At 44.7% G+C, this 23,385-nt stretch overlaps 1 protein-coding gene across 5 annotated transcripts in view; it reads right to left on the reverse strand.

Annotated features, from left to right (window-relative positions):
- Positions 1-23,385, reverse strand: part of Bach2 (BACH transcriptional regulator 2) — a 337,533-nt gene that overhangs the window by 76,928 nt on the left and 237,220 nt on the right. For all 5 annotated transcript variants that reach the window (XM_087897211.1, XM_087897212.1, XM_085677270.2 and 2 more), the window contains one exon: positions 1,708-1,962. In XM_087897211.1, the coding sequence (XP_087753337.1) occupies positions 1,708-1,962 (255 nt within the window). The remainder of the gene's footprint in view (positions 1-1,707; positions 1,963-23,385) is intronic.

A 23,385-nucleotide genomic window follows, 5' to 3' on the forward strand; every position in this document is an offset into this window, starting at 1 on the left:
CTGAATTACTGGAAGTTCTGTCAACAGTTCCAGAGAATTCTAGAGTTGGAGTAAGGAGAGAAGGTGTTCTTACTCCTACATGGAGAAGAAAGAAAGACTTACATCTGACAAATGGCCTGCTACAGGATGGGCTGGATTTAAGGCTTTGGCATTTATGATCTCGGCTAATCCTGGTGGCAACTCACTGGTTGCTATGCCTCCATTCGGTTCAACTGGGAAATGTCCACCCTGCTCAGGACCATTCCACAGCTGCCATTGCTCTGTCTTCTCTTGCTACTTGCTGCCTAAGGGTTTGCTCCCTGACTTGACCCTAGTTACTCCATCTTTGAATGGTTTATTCTTGTACAAGAAATGTGAATGGAGCAACCGATGGTGACTCTGAAAGGATGGCCTTTGTGAAGGTATTTCAAACTTAGGGGGTCCACTGGCTGGTCATTCTGCTCTGTGCAGGCAGTCACAAGTGCTGTCTGGCAAGGGACTGGACTCTTGTGTGCCTTCCATTCCACACGTCTTGTTTCTCGTGCTGTAGACTGAACGTGCTAGGCAAGTGCTCCACCACTGAGCTGCACCTCTACCCCTTTCTGCCTGTTTCTTCCCTGTTTGATTCGGAGGAGACCTGGTGGTACACGTGGTCACACCACCACTCCCTACTGTTTAACATGTAACCATCGACTCACTAACATTGTTCTGTGTTTCTGAAGGCATCTAGGCTTGAGAGCCTGGAACTGAGTGGTAGTTCTCATTGTTAACTCCTGATTTAGGTCTTGGACATCTCGTGAGACTGCTGGGAAGCGGAGGAGGTGACCCTGGACCTCGTTCATGAGGGCGAGGACGTGAACTGTGTCTCTGTGGGCCATGCAATACCCAGCTGCCAATGGCTGCTCATGACTCTGAGTTGTACACCGTGCTGGTGGTACACAGAGAATACTCTGTCCCACATGCAAAGTTCAAGGGTGCACAGCATTCTCCCCAGTCTTCTAAAAATGTGGGGACTCAGAACGATCGAGGAGTCATAAACAATTTGAAGAGTGATCAATTTAATGGTCTGCCATTGTGAAGCCCATCTTCTGGGTCCCTTGCCTCTCAACCACTGTCATCTTTACACACAGTAAGCCAGACTATTCATGTCCCCAAAGTACCAAAATGACTGTCTTTACCAAAGCAGTTAAGAAACCTGAGTAGGGGATATTTTCAATACTGATGAGAAAAGCAAATTGACACTTCTTAGAATCTCACTGCATTAATGGTGAGAACTGCTGGTGGCTTTTTTTTTTTTTTTAATTCTTAAGCAAGGAAGGTCCTGTGAATTCTTTCGCTGTTTTATTCTCAGGGGAAATCTAATGATCCATTTGAAAGAGAGAAGATATAGCTGTGATTCAAATCCTACACAGAGGACTGCATCAGACTGAGGCTCAACCGTTTGAACCCCAAAATTTAAGTGAAGTAGAAACTGTGAGGGCCTGGGCCCCAGGTGAGGCTCTTTTCCCTTAAAGCAGCACGCTCACTTTGCATTCGTGCTTCTGAGGGCACAGGTGCATCACACAGAAACTGACTATCCTACAAGACAGCATGGGGGTGACGTGGACACCAACGTGGCATCGTGCGCATGTAACCTCTACCGCCTCCTTTGCCAGTTTTTTTTTTTTTTTTAAAATAAGTCAACAAACCTCCTGTAACAACCACACAAAACACATCAAGTAGCCGTACCTCTTCAGGCAAGCTGACCACCAGGTCATCTTTTGTCTGTCCGACCAGGGCTTGCCAGAAGTATTCGCTGCACGCGGCCAGCACGGCCCGGTGGGCTCGGAACTCCTTCCTCTCCACGATCAGAGTCACATCACAGAGGATGTCCTTTTTCCGTTGGTCATTGAGGCCGAGGAGGATGTTGGCACAGTGGACTGTGGACTCATACACATACATGGGGGAGTCAGGCTTCTCATCCACAGACATGCCGTTCAAACCCTGGAAGAGAGAAAGGCTGGGTCAGTGTCCCATAAGTGACAGAGAAGGTAAGGAGGACCGTCATGGCTCCTAGGCCCCCCAGTCAGGAGCCAGGAAGAGGGGAAAGGGCTGCTGAGCAGCACAGCCATTCTGGGTTGGCATAACAAAGTCAGATACACCCGGAAGGCTGCAATCTATTGCTTCTCTCCATTCAACTACATTTCTTTACCCTGCATCTTTTAATGGAACACCTTGACACTGGGTAGTTTTGATTTCATTAGGAGGCTAAAATGGAATTTGTGTGTATAGTCTAACTACTAATTGAGATTTGTGTTAAAAGGGAACAAACCATTCTGAAGTCTTTGAGATGCTGTTTTGGTGAAATACATGCAACTTCCTAAGTCGAAATTTGGCAAAGATGCTAAGTAGACTACATATTACATCATGAGCTATGAGTCAATGGATGCATTAACGTGTAGATGTAGTCTGCTATTCCATCCACCCTTTACCCTTCACAGGAGAGGGTGAGCAATACACCATGGCAGCCATTCCTGTCTCAGATATGTAATAATGCTTTCACTGTCTCAGAGGACCTAATGCACATCTTTAAGGAAACAACATTGCAATAGGAACCATGAGAAAAGATACATTCGGAATAAGATTTACAAAGACCCCCTTTGCTTTAAAAAGTAGCCTGGGAGTAATTTTAAAATGCACTGTTCACAACTAAATCAAAGGTTGGGTTTTCAGGAAGGCCTACTACCAGCATAAACCCCAGTAGCAAGTCCTTCTTTCCCCTGTCTTTAATTTTGCTTTTGAAAACAGCTTTAGTATATTATGCTTAAATATTTGGAGTATGCAATTGCCATCTGACATGTGTATGCAACTGGGAAGCCGTCAATGCGATCAAGATGAACATACCATCAGCACCCAAAGTCCGCGGTAGCCCTTACACCTGTCAGGGGCCCTGCACCCACTGCTCAGCTTTCTGACGTCTGCTGGCCTCTTCTAGAGCTTTGTTTAAACGGAATAATGTGCTACTCTGTCTGAATTATCTTACTCAGAACAATTATTTTGTCATCTACTCATGCTGCTGGATATAGCAAAGGTTTGTTCCTCCTTCCATTATGTTGGTAAGAATGTAAACTAGTGCAGTCACTATAGAAACCAGCGTGGAGGTGTGTCGGAGAGCTGAAGGTAGGCTACTCATATGATACAGGCATGCAACTCTAAGGCATACACCTACATGAGTTTAAGCTGACTACAGAGATACCTGCACATCTGTATTTATTGCAGCACAGTCGAAATAGCCAGGAAATGGAAAGAAATAGCCTAGATGCCAATATACAGACTAATGAATCCAGAAAATGCCGTGCACATGCACAACAGAGTTTCATTCAGTTTTAAAGAAGACCTGAGTCATTATTAGCAGGAAAATGTGTGGAACTGGAACGTGAAATTAGGTACAATTGGAAAGACAAATGTTGCGCGTGTTATGTGCAAAATCTCGATCTAAACATGAAATTAGAAGGAGTCTATATTAAAAGAGAACAAGAGAAAATAATAGGGGAAGATAAAATAACTCATTTTCTTTCATATGCAGAATCTAGAATTAAATACACACTCATGCACACACATACACCAGGCAAGCGGTGGTGGAGGACAGAGGAACAGGTGAGGGTAGTGGGATGAAAAATTAGCAAAGTGTATGATATCTGTCTATGAAAATATCACGTTAGAGAGGAGAGAGATGGGAGGGTGGGGCGGAGGAGGCAGGGATCAGTAACACTAAACATTTTAGAAAAGGCCATATGGAAATCTGCTGTTTTTTTAAGCTTCCTAAACATATAAACATGTTTAACTCGAGGTATCTCACACAGGAGACTATACTCCTCCCAGAAGCCATAAGATGCCAAATAACCCCATTACCAGGTGTGGGATACCTCGAGTTAAACATGTTTATATGCTTACTAGAGGTGCCAGAAACTCCTAAAACAGTATAGGATTTTGCTATTGGTCTTGCCTGTTCACCAAAACCTTACATTGAAGATACCATACACCTTTGTCATAGGACATGACAAAATCAAGTTAGTACTGAGCAGGAAGTTTTCTCTCAGCTGTTAGCACTTATGGTCCTGGAGGTGCTACGTAGGCTGCTGGGAGAAAGTGTCATCAACAGCCTGTGAACCCTGCGAATTACAATATTAACTGGCATGGCAAGATACTCCCATGGGTGCAATAGTGGCACAAATATTATAGGGTGATCAATCACTTTGTGATGGAATTTAAGGCTTTTTGTTCAGGAGAAAACAAATGCCTGGTACTGTAAATCTGGCCAAGAACCTATAGTTAGGGAATGCCTAGGCCCCAGAGGGGAATCTGCTACTATCACCCTGCAAAATGGACTGCCCTCTAGATTCTTATCTCTACACATAGATTAGTGCAGCTTTCAAACCTCATCAGAGAAGTTTCTCTGTGCAGTGAATTGTAGCTAAATACAGAAACTTACGGCTGGTTAAAGTACAGAGAATAAAAGTCATGGAACGCTCAGAACAAAGGAGACCACTGTGTTAAAGTTCTCTGAAAGGTTTAGGGTTGATGGTGGAAGAGGGACAGAAAGATTCTAAGAGACAGAAGTTGGGGATAATCAGAGCAAAACAATGTTGGATGTTTAGTGTGTTGGTTACAAGTTGTTATGGATAATGGTGAGGAAAAAAGCTAAACAAAGGAGATTAGATTCAGGGTCTAGTTTTGAAAAGAAAAAAGGGGGAAATGCTGTGGGATAATGCTCTTGTACACTGTAAAGACTTGTCATGCAGTTTAATAAAATGTTGATTGGCCAGTAGCCAGGCAGGAAGTATAGGTGGGACAACCAGACTAGGAGAATTCTGGGAAGAGGAAAGGCAGAGACACAACTGTCATCTAGAAGCAGAGGAAGCAAGATGAGAATGCCTTACTGATAAAGGTACCAAGCCACATGGCTAAACATAAATAAGAATTATGGGTTAATTTAAATTGTAATAGGTAGTTAGTAACAAGTTCGAACGATAGGTCAAACAGTTTATAATTAATATGAGCCTTTGTGTGTTTATTTGGGACTGAATGGCTGTGGGACCAGGAGGGACAGAAAGTTCTGTCTACAAGTGTTCCGGCAGGGCTTGGCAGGACTGATACACTCATGGACTGACAGCGGCAGGGGCTGTACAAGATCTGTACAAGATCAAGCCAATCAACATTAAGCACAGAGACAGAAAGGGTTCATGAGCCTCCACCCATAAATGAGGAGCTGGGGCAGTTGATCACTCCTTGGGTAGGGAAAGCCAGTTTTATTTAAGTGTGTGGTTTCTGGTAAGTCCATGGAAGTTCCAGTAGATGGCCACACAGCATGAGTACATGAGTGAGTGGGCAGCACAAACTGAATTTGATGGGTGGAAGGACGGGAGGGAGGGAGAAGAGGGGGGCACATGGTTTAGGAGGTAGGGAGGTAGAAATGGATCTGGGAGGAGTTAGGGGAAAGAGTGGGAACGAGTATGATAAAAAAATACACTGTATGAAATGATTAAAAATAAAAATAATAGAAAGTAAATACCACAGGCAAAATCCATTACTTTGTATGCCAACTAAAATTTAGTAAAATAGGAGAGTTTGTTGTGTTATTGCTGAATTGTATTTGCTGCATTTACAAGTTTTTGGCCATCCATAGCTACTGGTGGATAACTGGACTGTTTCCAGTTTGGGACTACTATAACTAACACTGCTGGGAATATCAGTGCTTAAGACTTCCTATGGACAGGTACCTGAGCTTCTTCCTCAGAAGAAGGATGGATCACAGGGCACATATAAGTTTAAGGTTTTAAGAAACTGACACTGTTTTCTCACACATCTGTATCATCTTACGTTTCCCTATTGGTTCTTGATATTCCTGCCAACACTGTGCATCCTTGTAGCTGCACCTGATACCTTCCTGGAACTCACTCTGTAGACCAGCTTGGCCTCGACCTCAGAGATCTGCCTGCCTCTGCCTCCTGAGGGCTGGGATTAAAGGTGTGTACCACCATGCTAAATTTAACTCTTGAAGCAGGGTCCTGCTTTATAGCCCAGGCTAGTTTTCAACACTAGATCCTTCTACCTCTCTGCCTTATGAGTGTTGGGAATCTATGCGACAGATGTGAGACACTTTCCATTTCAAATCAGGTTGTTTGTTTCTTGCTGTGGATTCTTGAGAGTTCTGGCTGCTATCAACAGTCTTTCATGTGACAGGTTAATGTTTCCCTCCAGTCAGCCATGGCTGTCTTCTTCTCTTAATATTTATTCTTAAAGTTTTCACTTGATAAAACCCAATTATGTAACTTTTAAGAAATATATTGTACTTCTCTGGTATCAAATCTAAAATAAAGTTTTAGTGTTCTATGAATATTAATATATTTTCAGATTTATACCTAAGCATCCAAATATTATTTTAAAGTGTCAACTTGATTTTTCATTGTTAATATATAAATAATTTTATATTTGATGATGAAGATCAAGCTCAGAGCCTCTTGCTAGAATTCTAGGCAAATATTTCAATACTTAGCTACACTGCACATTATACAAGAAACAATTTTGTGTAAAGATTTTGTATCCTGAAACCTTGCCTAATTCTCATGCCTTGTTCTCATGGCCTTTCCTGAAGCTTCTATAACATTTATACAGTGAAGATAACGCTGTCTGTAAATAAAACATCAACTCCTTTTTAAACTGGATGCTTTGTGCAGTTTTGTGACTGACCATGCTGCCAGTGGCTCTGCTGTAACACTGAACAGAGGTGATGAGAACCAAAACCCCTGCCTTGCTGAGGTTGGGGGAAACAGCATTTCACCAGGATGCTCTTGCTGTGGGATGAGGTCTCCACCCATTCCACATCCTTTCACTCACAATTGCTTCAACTAAGAACCTGACTTAGAATCCCAGCCCTGGGGAGGCTGAGGCAACACCACAATTTTGAGGCTAGCCTCCGTCACACAGCAAGCACCTTCAGAGATAAAGGGAGAAAGGGGGGCAGAGAGTGGGAGAAGAGAGGGGAGGGAGGGCAATGAGGGGAGAGAGGAGAGGAGACCAGAGGGAGAGAGGGGAACAATGGGGAGGGAGGGAAAGGAGGGGAGAGAAAGGGAGAAGAAAGGGGAAAGAGAAAGGAGGGGAGAGAGGGGGAAGAATGGGGAGGGAAAGGAAGGGATAGAGAGGGAGAGAAGGGGAGTGAGAGAAAGGAGGGAAGAGAGAAGAGGGGAGGAAGAGAAAGGAAGGGATAGAGGGAAAAGAGAGGGAAGGGAGAGAAAGGAGGGGGAGAGGGGAAGAGAGGGGAGGGAGAGAAAGGAGGGGAGAGAGAGAGGAAGAGAGGAGAGAGAAAGGAGTTGAGAGATGAGAAAAGTGGAGGAAGAGAGAGGGAGAAGAAGGGGGAGGGAGAAAAAAAGAGGGGAAGAGGGAAAGGGAGAGGAGGGAAAGAAAGGAGGGGAGAGAGGGGAAGAGAGAGCAAGGAGCAGTCCAGCACTTTAGTTTTGTTCTTTTTTCCTTCCCTGTTGAAGATTTCTCTCTATCATGCATTTCCCCATGGAATAATGGGACCGTGATTTTCTCTCTATCACACATTTCCCCATGGAATAATGGGACCGTGATTTTCTCTCTATCACACATTTCCCCATGGAATAATGGGACCGTGATAAGCTCTGGCTTTTCTCCTTCCAGTCTTCTGATCTGTGGCTGTGGAGCGTTCATATCTGAAGGTACTTCAGACATCATTCTCTCAAGGGTCCTTGCTAAATATGTTTGCTGTCTCCTTCCCTATTCCTCTTACAATGGCCCAAGACTTGCCAATCAGAAACTGCCTGCCAGTTCAGAGATGCCCTGCTCATGTAAACATATTTTGTTCTTTTTCTTACAGTCCAGCCTGGGTGGTCTCCAGTTCAGCAGTGGCTCCTGCAATGGCTAGTCATTATTTCTCAAAGGTAACGTAATTTTTATCTCATTACTGTGACCTTAGATACTGATTTTAAAAAAAGGTCTAATATGATCTTTTAAAACATCTTCCACATGTTTGCTTAAGATTTTTCATCTTTCTTCTGACCTAACATGAACAAAACCATAATCACTATTGCGTGGTGTTTGGTGTCTGTATGGGTTCTGGCCCAGATCCCTCCACACATTCCCTGTTTCTTTGCATTACTGAGCACACTTAATTGCATGTCAGACATTGTTAGTTAAATTTTGGACTCAATTTTGTTGCCAATGGATATTTTGTGTTATGATATTTAATTCTGAGCTGCGTTGCAAAACGCAGAAAAGGTTCTTGGGAGCAGTTTGAACCTTTCAGGTTTGGCATTGGACAACATTTGGCCTGGGACTCCTTACTCCCTACTGTGTATTCATGACACGTGTGAACACTGTACTTCGTGTCTGCTTACATGAGGGTCTTACATCTATCTGGCTATGAAGAACAGACATTGAACCTAAGCTTTCTGAACTCTAAGCTCCTTCTGGTTGTCCTGAGCAAGACTTTCCCCACGTTTGAGAGGTCTCTGCATTCTCAGTATGGACATTACAAGCACATGCTACCTTGTGGTGCGTGATCCTACTTAGTCTCATTAAAATAAAACTTGGAGTCAGATATTAGGGTGAAAGCTGGAAGATCAGAGGAGCAGAGCAGCCACAGAAACTTCTTACCTCTACTAAATCTCAGACCAAATGGGGGCTCCTGTCTCTAGGAACCCTCGGATTGAATGGGGGAGGAATCCTGTCTGGTCCCACCTTATATTCCTGTCTCCACCTCCCTAGTGCTGGAATCAAAGGTGTGAGCCACCACTGCCAGGTTCTCTCTTTCTTTCTTTCTTTCTTTCTTTCTTTCTTTCTTTCTTTCTTTCTCTTCCTTCCTTTCTCTTCCTTCCTTTCTCTTTCTTTCTTTCCTTTCTCTCTCTCTCTGCCTCCCTCCCTTCTGTCTTTTCTTTCTTTCCTTCCTTCCTTCCTTCCTTCCTTCCTTCCTTCCTTCCTTTTTTTGTAGTCAAGTCTCTTTCATATTCTAGGCATTTGTTCCACCTGCTTTGACTTGCCAAGTGCTTGGATTACAGGGAGGCGACACCATGCCTCACTTTACATAGTGCTGGGAACCAAACAATGTTTCGTGCATGTGAGACAAGCACTTTACCAACTGAACCACATCTTCAGCCCATCAGAGCTGTGTAATACAGGTTCAGTGGATCAAACTCGGACACCATTGCTTGCTTGACAAACACTTCTCCAACTGAGCTGTTTGCCCAGGCCGCTAGTGTACTGAAAAGCATTATTTCATGTATGTTTATTTTTAATAATTGTTCAGGTTGTTGCTCAATATTGGCTCAAAGAAAAAAAATCCAAGATTTTTAAAAATTGTTCTACACATGTGTTTATGGTGTGTGTGTATGTATACATGCGCATGTGCCATAAGGAGACCAGAGGACAACTTCCAGGCGTCAGTCCTCTCTCTCTCTCTCTCTCTCTCTCTCTCTTTCTCTCTCTCTCTCCATCACATGGGCTCGGGGACTGAACCCAGTGCTTGCCCTTACCACACTTCCCGCCCTCCAGTCATCTCAGTGGCACTCTGGATCTATTACTTACAATTTCTGCAGACCTTTACAAGTAATAGCTTACCACATTGCTAACAATACAGGGTAAATTACCCTCTGCTACAAGAGGTCCTTTTACAAAAAGTCCTTGTGAGGGAAACAGATGAGTTCTTTGGCGTTCAAATAAACAAATGAAGTATTTGTAAAGTTGATTATTCGCAATCAATTACAAAATTAAATCAGAAGAATAACATTATAGCTGACACAATCCAATTAAAACAACCCTAAGTCATGGAATAAAATCAAGATCTCTGGTGTCTGAATAACACTCGAAAATTTCTGGTAAACTCTTTACTCCCTAGTAAAGAACCCAAGTATTTTCTACTGCGTTCCTTTTAAAAACATTTATTTTATTTTTAATTATGTGTATGTCTGCATGTGGTACCCTGGCAAGCTAGAGTCATCTGAAAGGAGGGAACCTCAATTGAGAAAATGCCTCCATAAGATCCAGCTGTAGGACATTTTCTTAACAGTAATCAATGGGGCAATGGGGAAGGGCCCAGACCATTGTAGGTGGGGCCATCCCTGGGCAGGTGGTCCTGGGTTCTGTAAGAAAGCAGGCTGAAGAAGCCATGAGGAGCCAGCCAGTAATCAACACTCCTCCATGGCCTCTGCATCAGCTCCAGAATCCAGGTTCCTGCCCTGTTTGAGCTCCTGTCCTGACTTCCTTTGCTGATGGACTACAGTGTGGAAGGGCAACCCTTTCCTCCCAACTTGCTTTGTGGTCATGGTGTTTCATCACAGTGACAGAAACCCTAACGAAGGCATGCGGGTATGTGTGTACACAAGTGTAGGCACCCACAGAGGCTTACAGAAGACTTTGGATCTCCTGGAGCTGGAGTATCAGGCAGTCATGAACCACTGATGTGGGTGCTGGGAGCCACACTCAGGTTCTCTGTAAGAGCAGCAAGTGTTCTTAGCCCCTAAGTCACCTCTCCAGCCTCTCTGGATTCTACTAATTAGCCTTCATTTCCTTGGAATGTCTCCAGCATTTTCTCATCTACCATATCAAGTCTCAATCCTGATTTTTTTACTCTATTCTCAAATTATTACATTTGGGCCGATCACATCTAGCTTTTGTCTATTCGTCTACACCAAGTACTGAGTTTAAAAATTATAAAAATTATAACAGGTTATATGCAGTAGGAAACACGCAAAACCTGGCTGAGCAACTAGTATTCTAGGAAAACAGGTAACACACTAGATTCACGAGAAGAAGGGAGTTTATAAAGGGTACTTCATTTTTTCCCCAAATTTACGTATGGGTAATCTATATTATTGTAACTATAATGAGACAGAAGCTTGCTCTGCAGAATACAAAGCCATAAACCAAGTGAAATATGAAATCGAAGAAAATACATAGAGCAATGAAAGCGAGGTGTAGTAGAACGAGCAATGGCCTCTGCTTCAGGCACGGCATGGCCCGTTCTCTGGATCTGGACAAACCACTTCTCTTTGCCAGTACCTGATTCCAGGTTTACAAAAGGTAAACCACGGACCACAAGTTAACCTGTGGTCTTGCTTATCTAAAATCTTAGGGCAACCAGTTCAGGAGGCCATGAAGGAAACAGACCTAAGCCAGTGGCTTCCCACCTATGGGTTGACAAACATCTATGTCTAAGATATTGTCATCACACTTCATAAGAGTAGCAACATTCCATTTATAAAGTAGCAATGAAAATAATTCTACGGCTGGGGTCACAACATGAATAACTGTGTTCAAGGTCACAGCACTGGGAAGGCGGAGGACCACTTTCGTGAGTGAGGGTAGAGCGGGACATTACCTTTTGGTTGAGAGAAACTACCTTCTTTGGCCATTGAAGACAATTTATAAATACAATTTTATTGTAGAAGTTTCATCAAATATAAACGTGTCTCTGAAGAGGTGGCTATAGGAAATGAAGTAGACAATGTACAAAGGTTTCTGGAGGGAAAGGGGAAAAGCAGGATTTGGTCTCCTGCTCGGCAGATTCCAAATTAGGAGCATCTGCCGGCATGCACCATGATATTCCTATGGAGGGCAACAGCTTCCTTGAAGTAAAGTTTCTTTTAGGAACTGGGAACTCAAGTGCAGAGGACACCTGGGTGCAACATGAAAAAGTGATGTTGTTAGTGGCGTCAGCTCTTAGCCCGATCTGGGAATGTCACCTGAGCAAGCAAACATGAACTAAAGAGTATGTTACTGGGGATATTCAGCTGAGGTTACGCTAAGGTCTGAGTGGGGTCCTAGTCACTTTGAAGAGGACAAATCACCTCCAACTAGGAAGCTATATGAACAGTGGCAAAACAAGTCAGAGGGTGGATTATCATATTCCATGATACCAGCAAGGCTGAGGTCCCTCAGAGGAGTGTCTCGAAGACCCAACCTTCCCTTAAGAAGACAGGCTTTTGAAAAGAAAGGGGATATAGCCATGTATGGAGTCCCAGTTGACAAAGCAGGATATAAAAGTCACATCAGCATGGATATCTACTCTCCTGGCTAAATCCTCAAGTAAGTGTTGAAGACATCCAAACTATATTAATTCTGTTTATCAAACAGTATACACTGAAATCTATTTTGGGGTGGTGATGGGGATTGAACCCAGGGCCTTTCACATTCTTGATGTCTGAGCCAGGGTTTCTATTGCTACGATCCAACATCATGACCAAAAGCAACTTAAGGCAGTAAGGGCTTATTTCACTTATGTTTGTTAGACAGCACAGTCTAACACTGAGGGAGGTCAGGGCAGGGAGGAACCTGGAGGGAGGAACACTGTTTCCTGCTTTGCTCCTCGTGGCTTGCTCAGTTTGCTTTCTTATACCATCCAGGACCACCCAGAGGGGATGGGCCTGCCCACGTCAAACATCAGTCCATCCAGGACTACCCAGAGGGGATGGGCCTATCCATGTCAATCATCAGTCCCTCCAGGACTACCCAGAGGGGATGGGCCTATCCATGTCAATCATCAGTCCATCCAGGACTACCCAGAGGGAATGGGCCTATCCATGTCAATCATCAGTCCATCCAGGACTACCCAGAGGGGATGGGCCTATCCATGTCAATCATCAGTCCCTCCAGGACTACCCAGAGGGGATGGGCCTATCCATGTCAATCATCAGTCCATCCAGGACTACCCAGAGGGGATGGGCCTATCCATGTCAATCATCAGTCCATCCAGGACTACCCAGAGGGGATGGGCCTATCCATGTCAATCATCAGTCCCTCCAGGACTACCCAGAGGGGATGGGCCTATCCATGTCAATCATCAGTCCATCCAGGACTACCCAGAGGGGATGGGCCTACCCACGCCAATCATCAGTCCATCCAGGACTATCCACAGAGGGGATGGGCCTACCCACATCAATCATCAGTCCCTCCAGGATTACCCAGAGGGGATGGGCCTGCCCACGTCAATCATCAGTCCATCCAGAACTATCCACAGAGGGGATGGGCCTGCCCACGTCAATCATCAGTCGAAAAAGTGCCTCATAGGCTTGCTCACAGGGCAGTTTGATGGGGACATTTTCTCAACGGAGGTTTTACTCCTTCCAAAATGACTCTAGCCTGTGTCAAGTTGACATAAAAACTAGCAAACACCAGGGAAACCCTGGAGTTCATTATCACGAAAGGGCTGCTAGACTTTAGGTGGTGATTTTCTGGATAATTCTATCTGCTATAGTTGTCCCATTGTCTTCCTCTTTACTCCGCTGACCCTTCTCCTCCCCGAGTCCCTCAAGCATGATGGAACGCATTGTTCCTGCGGCCTCTTCATCCTCCACTCATCACGTGTCTTCTGTGAATGCCGACCTGACTCTGGCTCTTCTGTCTACCAGTGCAGCTCTGTGCTCTCTGCTTTCTGTTTCCCCTCATTCCTAATGTTAATTAAGCAACACTTGCTGCCTAATGCAGCAAATCAGCAGGGATTGCAGGATCTAAGAATGAAATACTTCACAGTGTGGGGAGCATGGATCCCAGAATAGCACGCAGGAGTCTGACAGCTAGTCTTTACTCTAAGCAGTAGACAATGTGTTAAAGTATGTAGACATTAGCTGAAGTCAGATTGTGAGAAAGCCTTCCAAAGGTTCTGATTTGGGTTTTGGCTGGATCGCGCTCTTTTTTTTTTGCATGCCAAAAACCCCAGCTGCACATGTGCACAGCACACACACCCCAATCATTTCCTCATATGCTTCAGCAGGAAAAGCTAATTACTACTACATTACCGTAGCATGTTCATCCCCTCCAAAGAAGCTACATGGACCGCAACTCTTATCAGTCAAAAAAAATACAATATTAATGAATGCCGATTCTTTTCTTAACCACTCTTCATTCATTACGGGATCATGTGCAGATAGTCAAGCGTCTAACAGTTCTAGTGTTAAAAGTATAATTCACCAAGTTAAAAAAATCCACAGTGGGGAATCTGAAAAGCTGCAATTCACAAAAAAGGGGAACGTTAAATTTTACAGACAACCTGTCACGTCTAGAAGCCTCAGGATGAAAAGAAAATGAATATGCCTTGGGGGTGAAGAGAAGGAGTAAATTATAGACCGTTTCACTTGCTGCTCCCCACATTTCTCCCCAGAAACAGTGCATGAAGTAAACACTTCAGTAAATCAAACACTAAATTATTTAGTAATTGCTGAGTGAGTATCTGCTTTTATCAGGCATTTAAAAAGTTATTTACTGTAAATCTGTAAGGGTTAGTTTTTAGAGGAGAAAGTTACCAAACCTCTAGAGATTCTCGAGCGCACAGAGCTACTGAAATGGCTTCGGTATTACCTCTGGATTGGGAGCCGTTGCTAACATCAAACTCCCCATTGAGAGTGGAAAGCAGCTCAACTTCAGTGTTTCCTAATGGAAAAGTGAGTGCTTGTCAGTTAATGTCACTAATGCCCCAGACAGCTAAAGGGAGGGCCTGCCTCGGAGCAGGTAAAACGTTCTGTCTTTCTTTGCTCAAAGACTCCATCTGCGGTCTTTTGGTTAACGCTAAGGGAACTGAAATTTAAGGACGGTGTTAGGGCTGAAGATGTTACAAATGCATCATCAAGTCCTTAGTAGTTCTCAATGTCCATTTTCCTTGACCTTTCAGGAGAAAGTTCGCTCTACTAACACCTTTGTGACAATAGTCAGTCAAGACACAGTTGGAAAATCCACCTGGATCTGAACAGGGGGCAATCATGAGAAGCTCTGCATTTCTGGTGATTGTCTCATTTATTGTGTCATTCTTTTAGACACATCAAAATACAAAATATGCTAAGCTCCAATAAGAACGGAGCGACACTTCTAACTTTCCCTATTTAGACAAGATCTGGATGGGGAGTCAGGGCCTGCTGCAGAAGCTGACCGGGAAAACGTGTTACAATGGCAAGGCAGACTGTGTGGATCTATCAAAAGGGAAAACAGAGTCAAAGGTAAGACCCGAGCATCAGCCCGGAAAGAAGTAGGGAAGTTCGACAATATTAAGTCTGTGACGCTGTGAAGCAACAGGAATCCTTGTTTGTTGACAGTTGGTTTAATAGCTCTGGAAAGCGACTTGCATTGCCTAGAGAAGCTGAAGGCACACATGGATTATGATCCACAATTCCACTCGGAGGCTACACTGTGGAGATACTCGTGAGTTCCTAAACAGAACACTAAGGGCATTCACAGCTGCATTCTTTATAATAACCCTCTAGCAGAAACAATGAAATGTTGGTCAGTAGCACTGGGAGATACAGTATTTATAAGGCATTTATATCATGGGATAACACAGCAAATTAGAGCCACATGTAGCATGCACATTAATGTCACAAACCTAATGATGAATGTTAGCCTATAGAAACTATATAGAAATCATAATATGTATTCCAATTCTATTAGTGTGTTAAAAATGGACAAATCTTAAATATCTAGTGATATTTTATGGAATATCACTAGGATATGGATAGTACTATGGAACAAACTATTTGTATTCCCAACAAATTCATATATTGAAGCCCTAACTCCCAGCGTGACAATGATCTTGGAGGTAGGGCTTTAGGAGGTAATTAGATCATGTTGTGATGGTGGAGTCTTCATGAACAGCGTTAGCACCAATACCAGGGATCCCTCTCATTCACTTCCTACTACACAAGGGCACAATCAAAAGATGGTTGTTTCAACCAGAACCTGACCTGCTGGTACCCTTGTTCCAAATTTCCAGCCTGCACCACTGGGAAGTAAACACTTCTTATCTGAGTCATCTAGCATGGCACTTATGTGTTCGGTTTTGTATCTGCAATCAGTTTTACAAAGACAAAGTCTCCCTTTAAACTAGAAGGGTCCAGGACCCCTAGGATCCCCAGGCTCTGTTCCACCATTCCACCATAAACTATTTTCAGAGATTCTATATTTTTTGTCCTCACAAAGGCCAAACCTGTTTGCGCACCTCTGCTTTCTTATTTGTAACACGATGAGCCAGGTGAACTCGAAGGATTCCTAGTTTTATCATCTGTGTTTCTATAAAAGTCCAAGAGTTTTGGGGGAGTCTTGAAATGCATGCATTTCTAACTGCAGTTTCTAAAAGGAAGTTAGATGGGTTGGGAACAATGTAACCGGATGGATGAAAAATACCAGTGTACAACTCAGAGGGGGATGAAGAGAGACAGAGCTTCTCCCTGTGTGACCTCCCCTGTCACAAACAAAGTCAGTCCAAAGGAAAGAGGAATCAAAGCCAATTTCACATCTAGTACAGCACAGTGCCGGTTAGGGCAGAGAAACCTGCCCTCTTCCCGCCTCACACAGTGCTCTGCAGGAGCAGGACTGGACTCTATGGCAGCATCTCAGAGGATGCTGCTGGTCCTCTCTTCCTTCTGCATCTCTGCCTGGTTATCTCAGGTGGGACCACGCTGTTTAGGAGGTCAGGGAGAAGGTCACAGCTTGAACTGAACATAAGGTGGGACAAAAACCATTACTGTCAAATGAATGCAGGCATGTGAAAGGGTCTTTATGCCAGGCTGTCCAATGTGAGCGGTTGCTGTCAATCGTCGTGGGGGTGTGGGCAGGGGAGGACAGTAAGGGAAGAGGAATGTGGCGCTGGGAAGGGACAGACAGCCAAGCAGCTGTTGAACCATCCAGCATGGAACTGGTCTTCCCCTTGATAGTTTCTCTTTTGTCTCCCTTTTGTGGCAATCCTCCCATCTAAGGGTGCAGGGGACACTCTTATCTAGTGTCCTGGGTCAGGCCATTTTCTACTATTGCCCAGCTTTCCTTCCCCAACTGTGACATTTAGTTTGCCTCCGTGGTCACTTTGCGGTGGTCTCCATTTCTAGTCCTTTCTCGCACATCAATTTCTGCTTCCCATTAGCATCCGCCTCTTAGAGGACAGAGAAATGTCATCTCTTTTCCACATTTTCCTTTATCAGGGCATCTGTGTGGCATATTCCCTCTCAACGTCCCCTTCTAGCCAGTCGACGATTCCCCTAGAGCTTCGTGCTGTTAACGTGAGAGGAATCTGTGACGAGTGATTAGGAGCTAAATGAGGGTGGTGGAGCCTGTTTACTTCATCAAGGCTCCTTCAGGGAAAATCTGAGGACGGGAAACTGAGAGATAAGGGTTAATACTAAAAGAATAAAAGATCCATTTGACTCAGAGCAATCTCCAGTCTGCCTGGATTCTATCAGACACCCTTCTCCATGGGGAAATCATTACAGAGAAACGACATGCAAAGTGCACCATAAAGCGTCTGAGTCAAACCAGAGGGAGGATGACTCAACGGATCACTTTACATTTTAATAGAAGGCGCTGCAGATCTGTACCGAAGGCTCAGCTCAACAGGGGCTCGCTTCTCCTCCCCCCAAAAAACGTCTCCATCGGGTGGGAGGGGAGTTCCCAGAACCTAGCAGAAATTATTCTGTCTCAAAAAAGAACCAAGTCAAAAACTCACGACAGAATCAAAGATGAAGAAAAGACAACAGAGTCAAATGTGGAACACGGGGACTCTAAGCCTGCCTAATTCTGGCCTCTTCGCCACTGCAGGCACTGGGGCAAAACTGGAGAAACTCAGCTCCCTTGTAAGTGGGCTTTAGATGTGTTGGGGAGCCAGACACAGAAGAAGAGGCGAGGAAGTAAGGAGGGAACAGGTCAGAGGTGAGAACAGAATGCTGAATGTCATCATTAAAAATAATTTTGTTTTTACTGAGTCAGTTTCAAGCGATTTACTAACATCAAAAGTTTAGCCAGCAGGCCAGTGACAATGCTGGGCTGGAGTTTGCCCTGAGTCACAGAGGTAGTAGCAGTAAAGTCACAGAGGCTAGCACGTCCGTTATTGTTTGCAGATGCTAATGTGTGGAACTTGCCAAAGGTAGAACCAACCGACTATGATTAGGATGCTAGAGACTGCATCCCCGAAGCTAAGTCCTTCTTTGTGCACAGAGCCACCTCTAGACACACAGGAAGCGGAAAGGTCTGTCTCTATGTCAGGAGAATCTAGAGCTAGGTGACTGCTGACTCCCGTGATTTCTGCTGGTGTTCTCCAGGCTCTTGAGGGGGCACATGGCTTATGGGGCAGAAGGAGACGGTCACAGTTTCAATGGCTGCAGAGATACAATGGTCTTGATATTTTCATTCTGACATAAGTAGCATTATTGTGTACGGCATGTGAGCGTGGGTACCAGAGTAAGCATGGAATAGACGACCTCTCCTGCCTTTGTGGGATCTGGAGATTAAACTCGGATCCTGAGGCTTTCGCGGCAAGCACCTTTACCTGCTGAACCATCCCTCTAGCCCACAAAGAGGGTCTGAATCGGAGAGAACTTGCTTTTTCCACTCGCTGGGTCTTGTGGACACACTGTGTCCCGAGACATTGTCTTCTCTGCAGGAATGCGAGCAGAACGGAGTAGCCTCAGGCCGCGCATGACTCACCTGGTAACTAAGGAAATTAAAAATGCAGCGCCCCAAATCTGACAGCATCTAATCAAAGCTCACTCAGGGAGTATTATGAGAAAGGTTGGTGGATTTCCTCTGGAGCCTGTCTCTCTCGCTCTTTCCTCTGCTCCACTTCAAGGTGATTAAGCTCCCAAGATGGGTCAGCAGTTTCTTAAATCTCACACCAGGTAATACAAGGACCTGGACCATCTGCCACCGGATAGGTCAAATGGAGGTAGACGATTAACACGGGTGAAAGTCCCCCCCCCCCCCCCCCCCGTCCTGAGAGCACGCGGAAAAGGCGGAGGTCAGCAGAGTGGGCTGAGGAAACAGAAATGGAGCTTTCCAGGTGTCTGTCCTGCCCACGGCTGCTTCTTAGAGGGTGGGCTATTATCACCAACAGGGATACAACTGCTTCACAGCCCAGAACGTGCTGTGAAGATACAAACTGCCACGCCACACCGCTCACACATTTTTACCTTTCAGAGAATGTTCTGGATAAGACAAAGTGTATGAAAGACCATTTAAAAAAATTCGTCTTTATTTATGTGTTTATCTTTATTTATCTGTGTTTGCCTGCATGAAACTATAGGCACCATGTGTGTGAAGGTACCTTTGGAGACAAAAGAGGCCACCAGATGCCCCTGGAACTGGAATTACAGGTAGCTGAGAGCCACCTGATGTGGGTACTGGGCATGAAACCCAAGTCCCTCTGCAAGAGCAATAATTACTCTCAACCTGTGGGCCATCTTTCCAGCTCTACCTTCTTATTCTTTACAAAAAGTTAGAGGGGCGGAAAATACTCTTTGCCTGGACGGTCAGGGAGAGTACCTTGATGCCACTTGGGTGTGCCAGCAGGAAGAGGTGGCTCAGCTTCTTGAATCCACACAGCACCCATGTCCCATTCCCCTTCCCTCCCTACACAGAGGGCCACCACTTGATCCCCGCTTGCTATTTCCTAGATGACAGCTGTTGGTACATTCATTAGCGCCTGGAACTCTTGTTCTTTCCACCTACAGAATATGACGACCTGGGGTGAAACAACAGAGTATTTAGGATGCTACTTCTGTAGTAAGTGCTCCACAAATCAAAACTATTTATTTATTTATTTAGGTACTGGGATCAGAGTCAAGGCCCTTTGTACTAGGCAACTACCCCACCACTGAGCCCCATCCTCCATCCCAAACTACCATCGTGAGAAACAACTATTTGTACATTATAGAAATGTGCAGTTCTGTACACACAGAGAATTTCTCGTATCGAGGTAAATGGGGACGGTTGAAGAACGGTGTTGGTTTTCATTTGCACGTATTCTCTTTTTAACTTGGGTAACGGGCCAGTTCACTTCATGTCCATTCAAGAAGGGGACACAGGGTCGGCTCTCCTGAGTCTCGGCAGCTTTGGCCATGACATCACTGTAGCCTGCCTTCCACAGTGTCCCCAGGGACCACGGAGGTCACAGAAGGCAATGGATCTAAGAAAGCTCTGGACAGAAGGGAGCGCTCAGCTGACCTCGGGAACCGGCCTCACCACGACTTTAAATCTGCACACGATCACGTCAAGAATGTCTTCTCTCACGGACCCTTACTCCTGATGTATGTCACGCTGGTGTTTGAAGAAATGCCCGGCAGATGGGGAACTTGTATGGATAAATATCTAATAACATTTCCTACAACACCCACCCCTTCCTATTTGTTACATGCACGTGCCTCGAGCAGTCCTCTTTCTCAGAAAGGGTTGCCCCGCTTTCTCTCGCTGCACTCCTCCAAATCTGAACCTTCTTTCATTAGTGGAGATGTGATGTGCTTTCTCTGGGGCCCGCCTGCCTGAACCCGAATGCCGATCCTGCTGTCCTCTCAAAAAGCCATGGGAACTCTCATCAGCATTCGGGTGTCACACAGAGTGAAGGACTCAACACACGAGTTCACACAGAGGCTGCAAGAGCACCTGAGGTGGAGGGCGGTGTTCATGAAGGACAGCAGTGCACACAGCACAGGGAGGCAATGGGTAAGGGCAGCGGCCAGAGCCGGTGCTTGGGTTCCCCACTGACTGTCACTCCTTTGCGGCAAACCCCAGGCCAGCCATCTAGCTTGTCTTTGCCTTAGTTTCCCCCACTCTTTAAAAAAATGTGTTAAAACACATCTATTTGATAGGGTTCTGAAAATTAAATCATCGCACATTTGTCCATGAGTTCAATAATTTACGCATTCAATGCCTGGTAAGTAGTCAATAGTTTTTTCCTTGTCTTTTTTTTTTTCTGGTGTTTTATTTTTAATTTTCTTTTTAATTTTTTTATTTGTTTGTTTATAAAATTTTCCACTTCCTCCCCTCTTCCCCATACCCTCCCATTCCCCCCACTCCCCCCCCCCCCCCTCTCCAGTCCAAAGAGCAGTCAGGGTTTCCTGCCCTGTGGGAAGTTCAAGTTCCTCCCCCCTCCCTCCAGGCCTAGGAAGGTGAGCATCCAAACAGACTAGGATCCCAAACAAACAAACAAGTTAGTTTTTCTACTGTGCTGATTTTTTAAATTCGTGCTTCAACCCCACATTGACAATGGTTTATATTTTTATAACACGTACAGTTCCTAATGTTAGCACTGCCTCTGGCCTCCTTCAGACTCTGGATAATTTCTCATTTCTTTGAATTACAACCATTTTCAAATTGCACATCTGTATTTAGTGGAACAGGGTGGCGAGAAGCCTGCATTTATCCTCAGAGCAGTGGATCCAAAGCACTGCCCCTCCCTCCAAACACCCTGGGAGTTTCTAGTGGGGTCACCTCAGCAGCTTGTTTACATTCTCTGAGAGGCTGCCTTGGGACCAAAAGCCACCTGCTCAGTCTCTGATCAGGCCTTTGTGCATATACTGTCTGCTCAGTGAGTTGTCCCCAACGCCGTCCCTACTTATGTATCTCCAGTCTCTGGCTTGCTCACTCCAGACTCCTTCCCACATAAAGCAGGAATGGGCTCAACTACTTGCAAGCCCTAAAGCATCTTTATCCATTGGCTGCAAGGTGGATCCTTGTATAGAGTTTAGCTGTTCTAAACTGCCAACAGCTTCCCTGTTCCTGCTTCTGAAAGCTGCCTCTGACTGTAAGCACAGACTTCCACCTTAAACTGCTAAGAGGCTTTCCCTCAGCAGTACCAGCTCTCAGATGACCGTCTCACAGGTCCACTGTTAAGAGTCCAGATGGTGGTTTCGTGTGATCAAGCTGAGTGGGGGCAATGCCCTGCAATGTTGCTACCCTGTGGGGGCGGGTCACACATGGCTGCAGAGTGCCTGCAGTTGACAGGAGATGATGATTGGAGGATACCTTCTGGTCTTCATTCCAGATCAATAGCCATGAAGACTGTCTAGCAAGCACGTTCTTCATGCAACCTGATGACAGATTCCTCCCGAATAAACTGGGGATGTGAGGCATGAGAACCAAGCCCAGCCGACAATGTAACAAATCCAGTCGTGATCTTCTTGGGAACGCGGAGTTGCCTTTGTACAACGATCGCAGAAGCAAGCCCCAACCCCCTTTGTTCCTCCCTGCCGTGGTTTCTAATCTGCTCCGAGAAGGGCTGACTATAAAAACATCACATGCACTGTCAAGTTCCCTAGTACAATGCTTCGGAATTCTTCAGAATGTAAAAAGATGCTCACCTGCTCGAGGAAGAATTGTGTGTTTCTAAGGCAGGTACTTTGAAAACCAGAAAGAAGCAGCGTGGCCTCTTCAAATCAAATCAAAGAGCACAGCAGAAGTTCACACGAAATGCCCAACAATGCATCTTTTCAACAGAAGTCAGGCGGAGTGAAAGGCATTCTTAGACCCTGAGCCTTTGCTGGTTACCTAGGCTGCAAAGGATTCCAAGAGAAACTCACTCCAGGAATTCTTAGCTAGGATGCCAGTCAAGGGGAAGTTCATAATCCCTTCAGATTCTAAATCTATGTGTCTGTGAGGAGGAAAACCATACAGGGTTTTGAACAATTGGAGAAGATTAAAGCAGGCTTTCTCTACAAAGACGTGCGACATGGTGGCTTACACTCACCGAGAACACAAGGGAATGGCTTTTAAGGCTACGGCCGCGTTACTTTTCCTCACACTGTAGTTCTATGGAGACTGGCGGTTTAATTAGAATGGAAACGGATATATAGAGAGCCATACCAAATTACCAGTGTATTAGTCTGATATTCACAACCTATGTTTGATTGCTTAGAATGGGCCCAGTTTGAAAGCTATCAAGACGTCTTCATCATTCGTACATGCTCAGTTATTACTTTCTTTTAAGAAAACATGAAAAGCATTAAGATTAAGAAAAAAAACCACTTTTAAAAACTCTTACACAGATTGGACGAGATCCCATGATCTTTACAGAATGTCTATTACTAAGTTAATGAACCCAGCACACTGAACATTTCCCAGCCACCTGAAACTCCAAGTACTGTATGAGTTTTGGCCAATTAATTATCAATTACAACATCATAAAACATTAACACAAAAATAGGAATAATGAAATTTAATTATACATTATTCTTCTGAGTTGCTGCAAATACTATACAAGACTGATTCTGATTAATAATTCATTCAGCAATAAAGTATCAAGAAGATAATTATGCACTGCCACAATTCTCACACTGATTTCTATAATTACAGATTACAACAGTGTTAGCAATTTAAAGGGTTAGAGAGCTGTGGTAATTTGCTATGTCATCCTCAGCTATATTAATGTCTCTCTTTGAATACCAAAGATAATTGAAAATATAATAATGGACCCAATCAGATGGCTTGTCCATGTTCTCACCTAAAACATCTTCAGCCTGAGTGCATTAGTAAAGTCAAGTCCTCGGTAATTAGCTCCTTTCCTCACTTAGGTCTCCTCACTGCTCACGTTCCGTTTACAGCTAACCAAACAGAGACAGTGTAGACAAGTCCATGCCCAACATGCAGACATGCATGTGCACTGCAGGAGAG

This window comes from Myodes glareolus, chromosome 16 (genome assembly GCF_982192425.1).
Source record: "Myodes glareolus chromosome 16, mMyoGla1.1, whole genome shotgun sequence".
In the NCBI taxonomy this organism is placed as follows: domain Eukaryota; kingdom Metazoa; phylum Chordata; class Mammalia; order Rodentia; family Cricetidae; genus Myodes; species Myodes glareolus.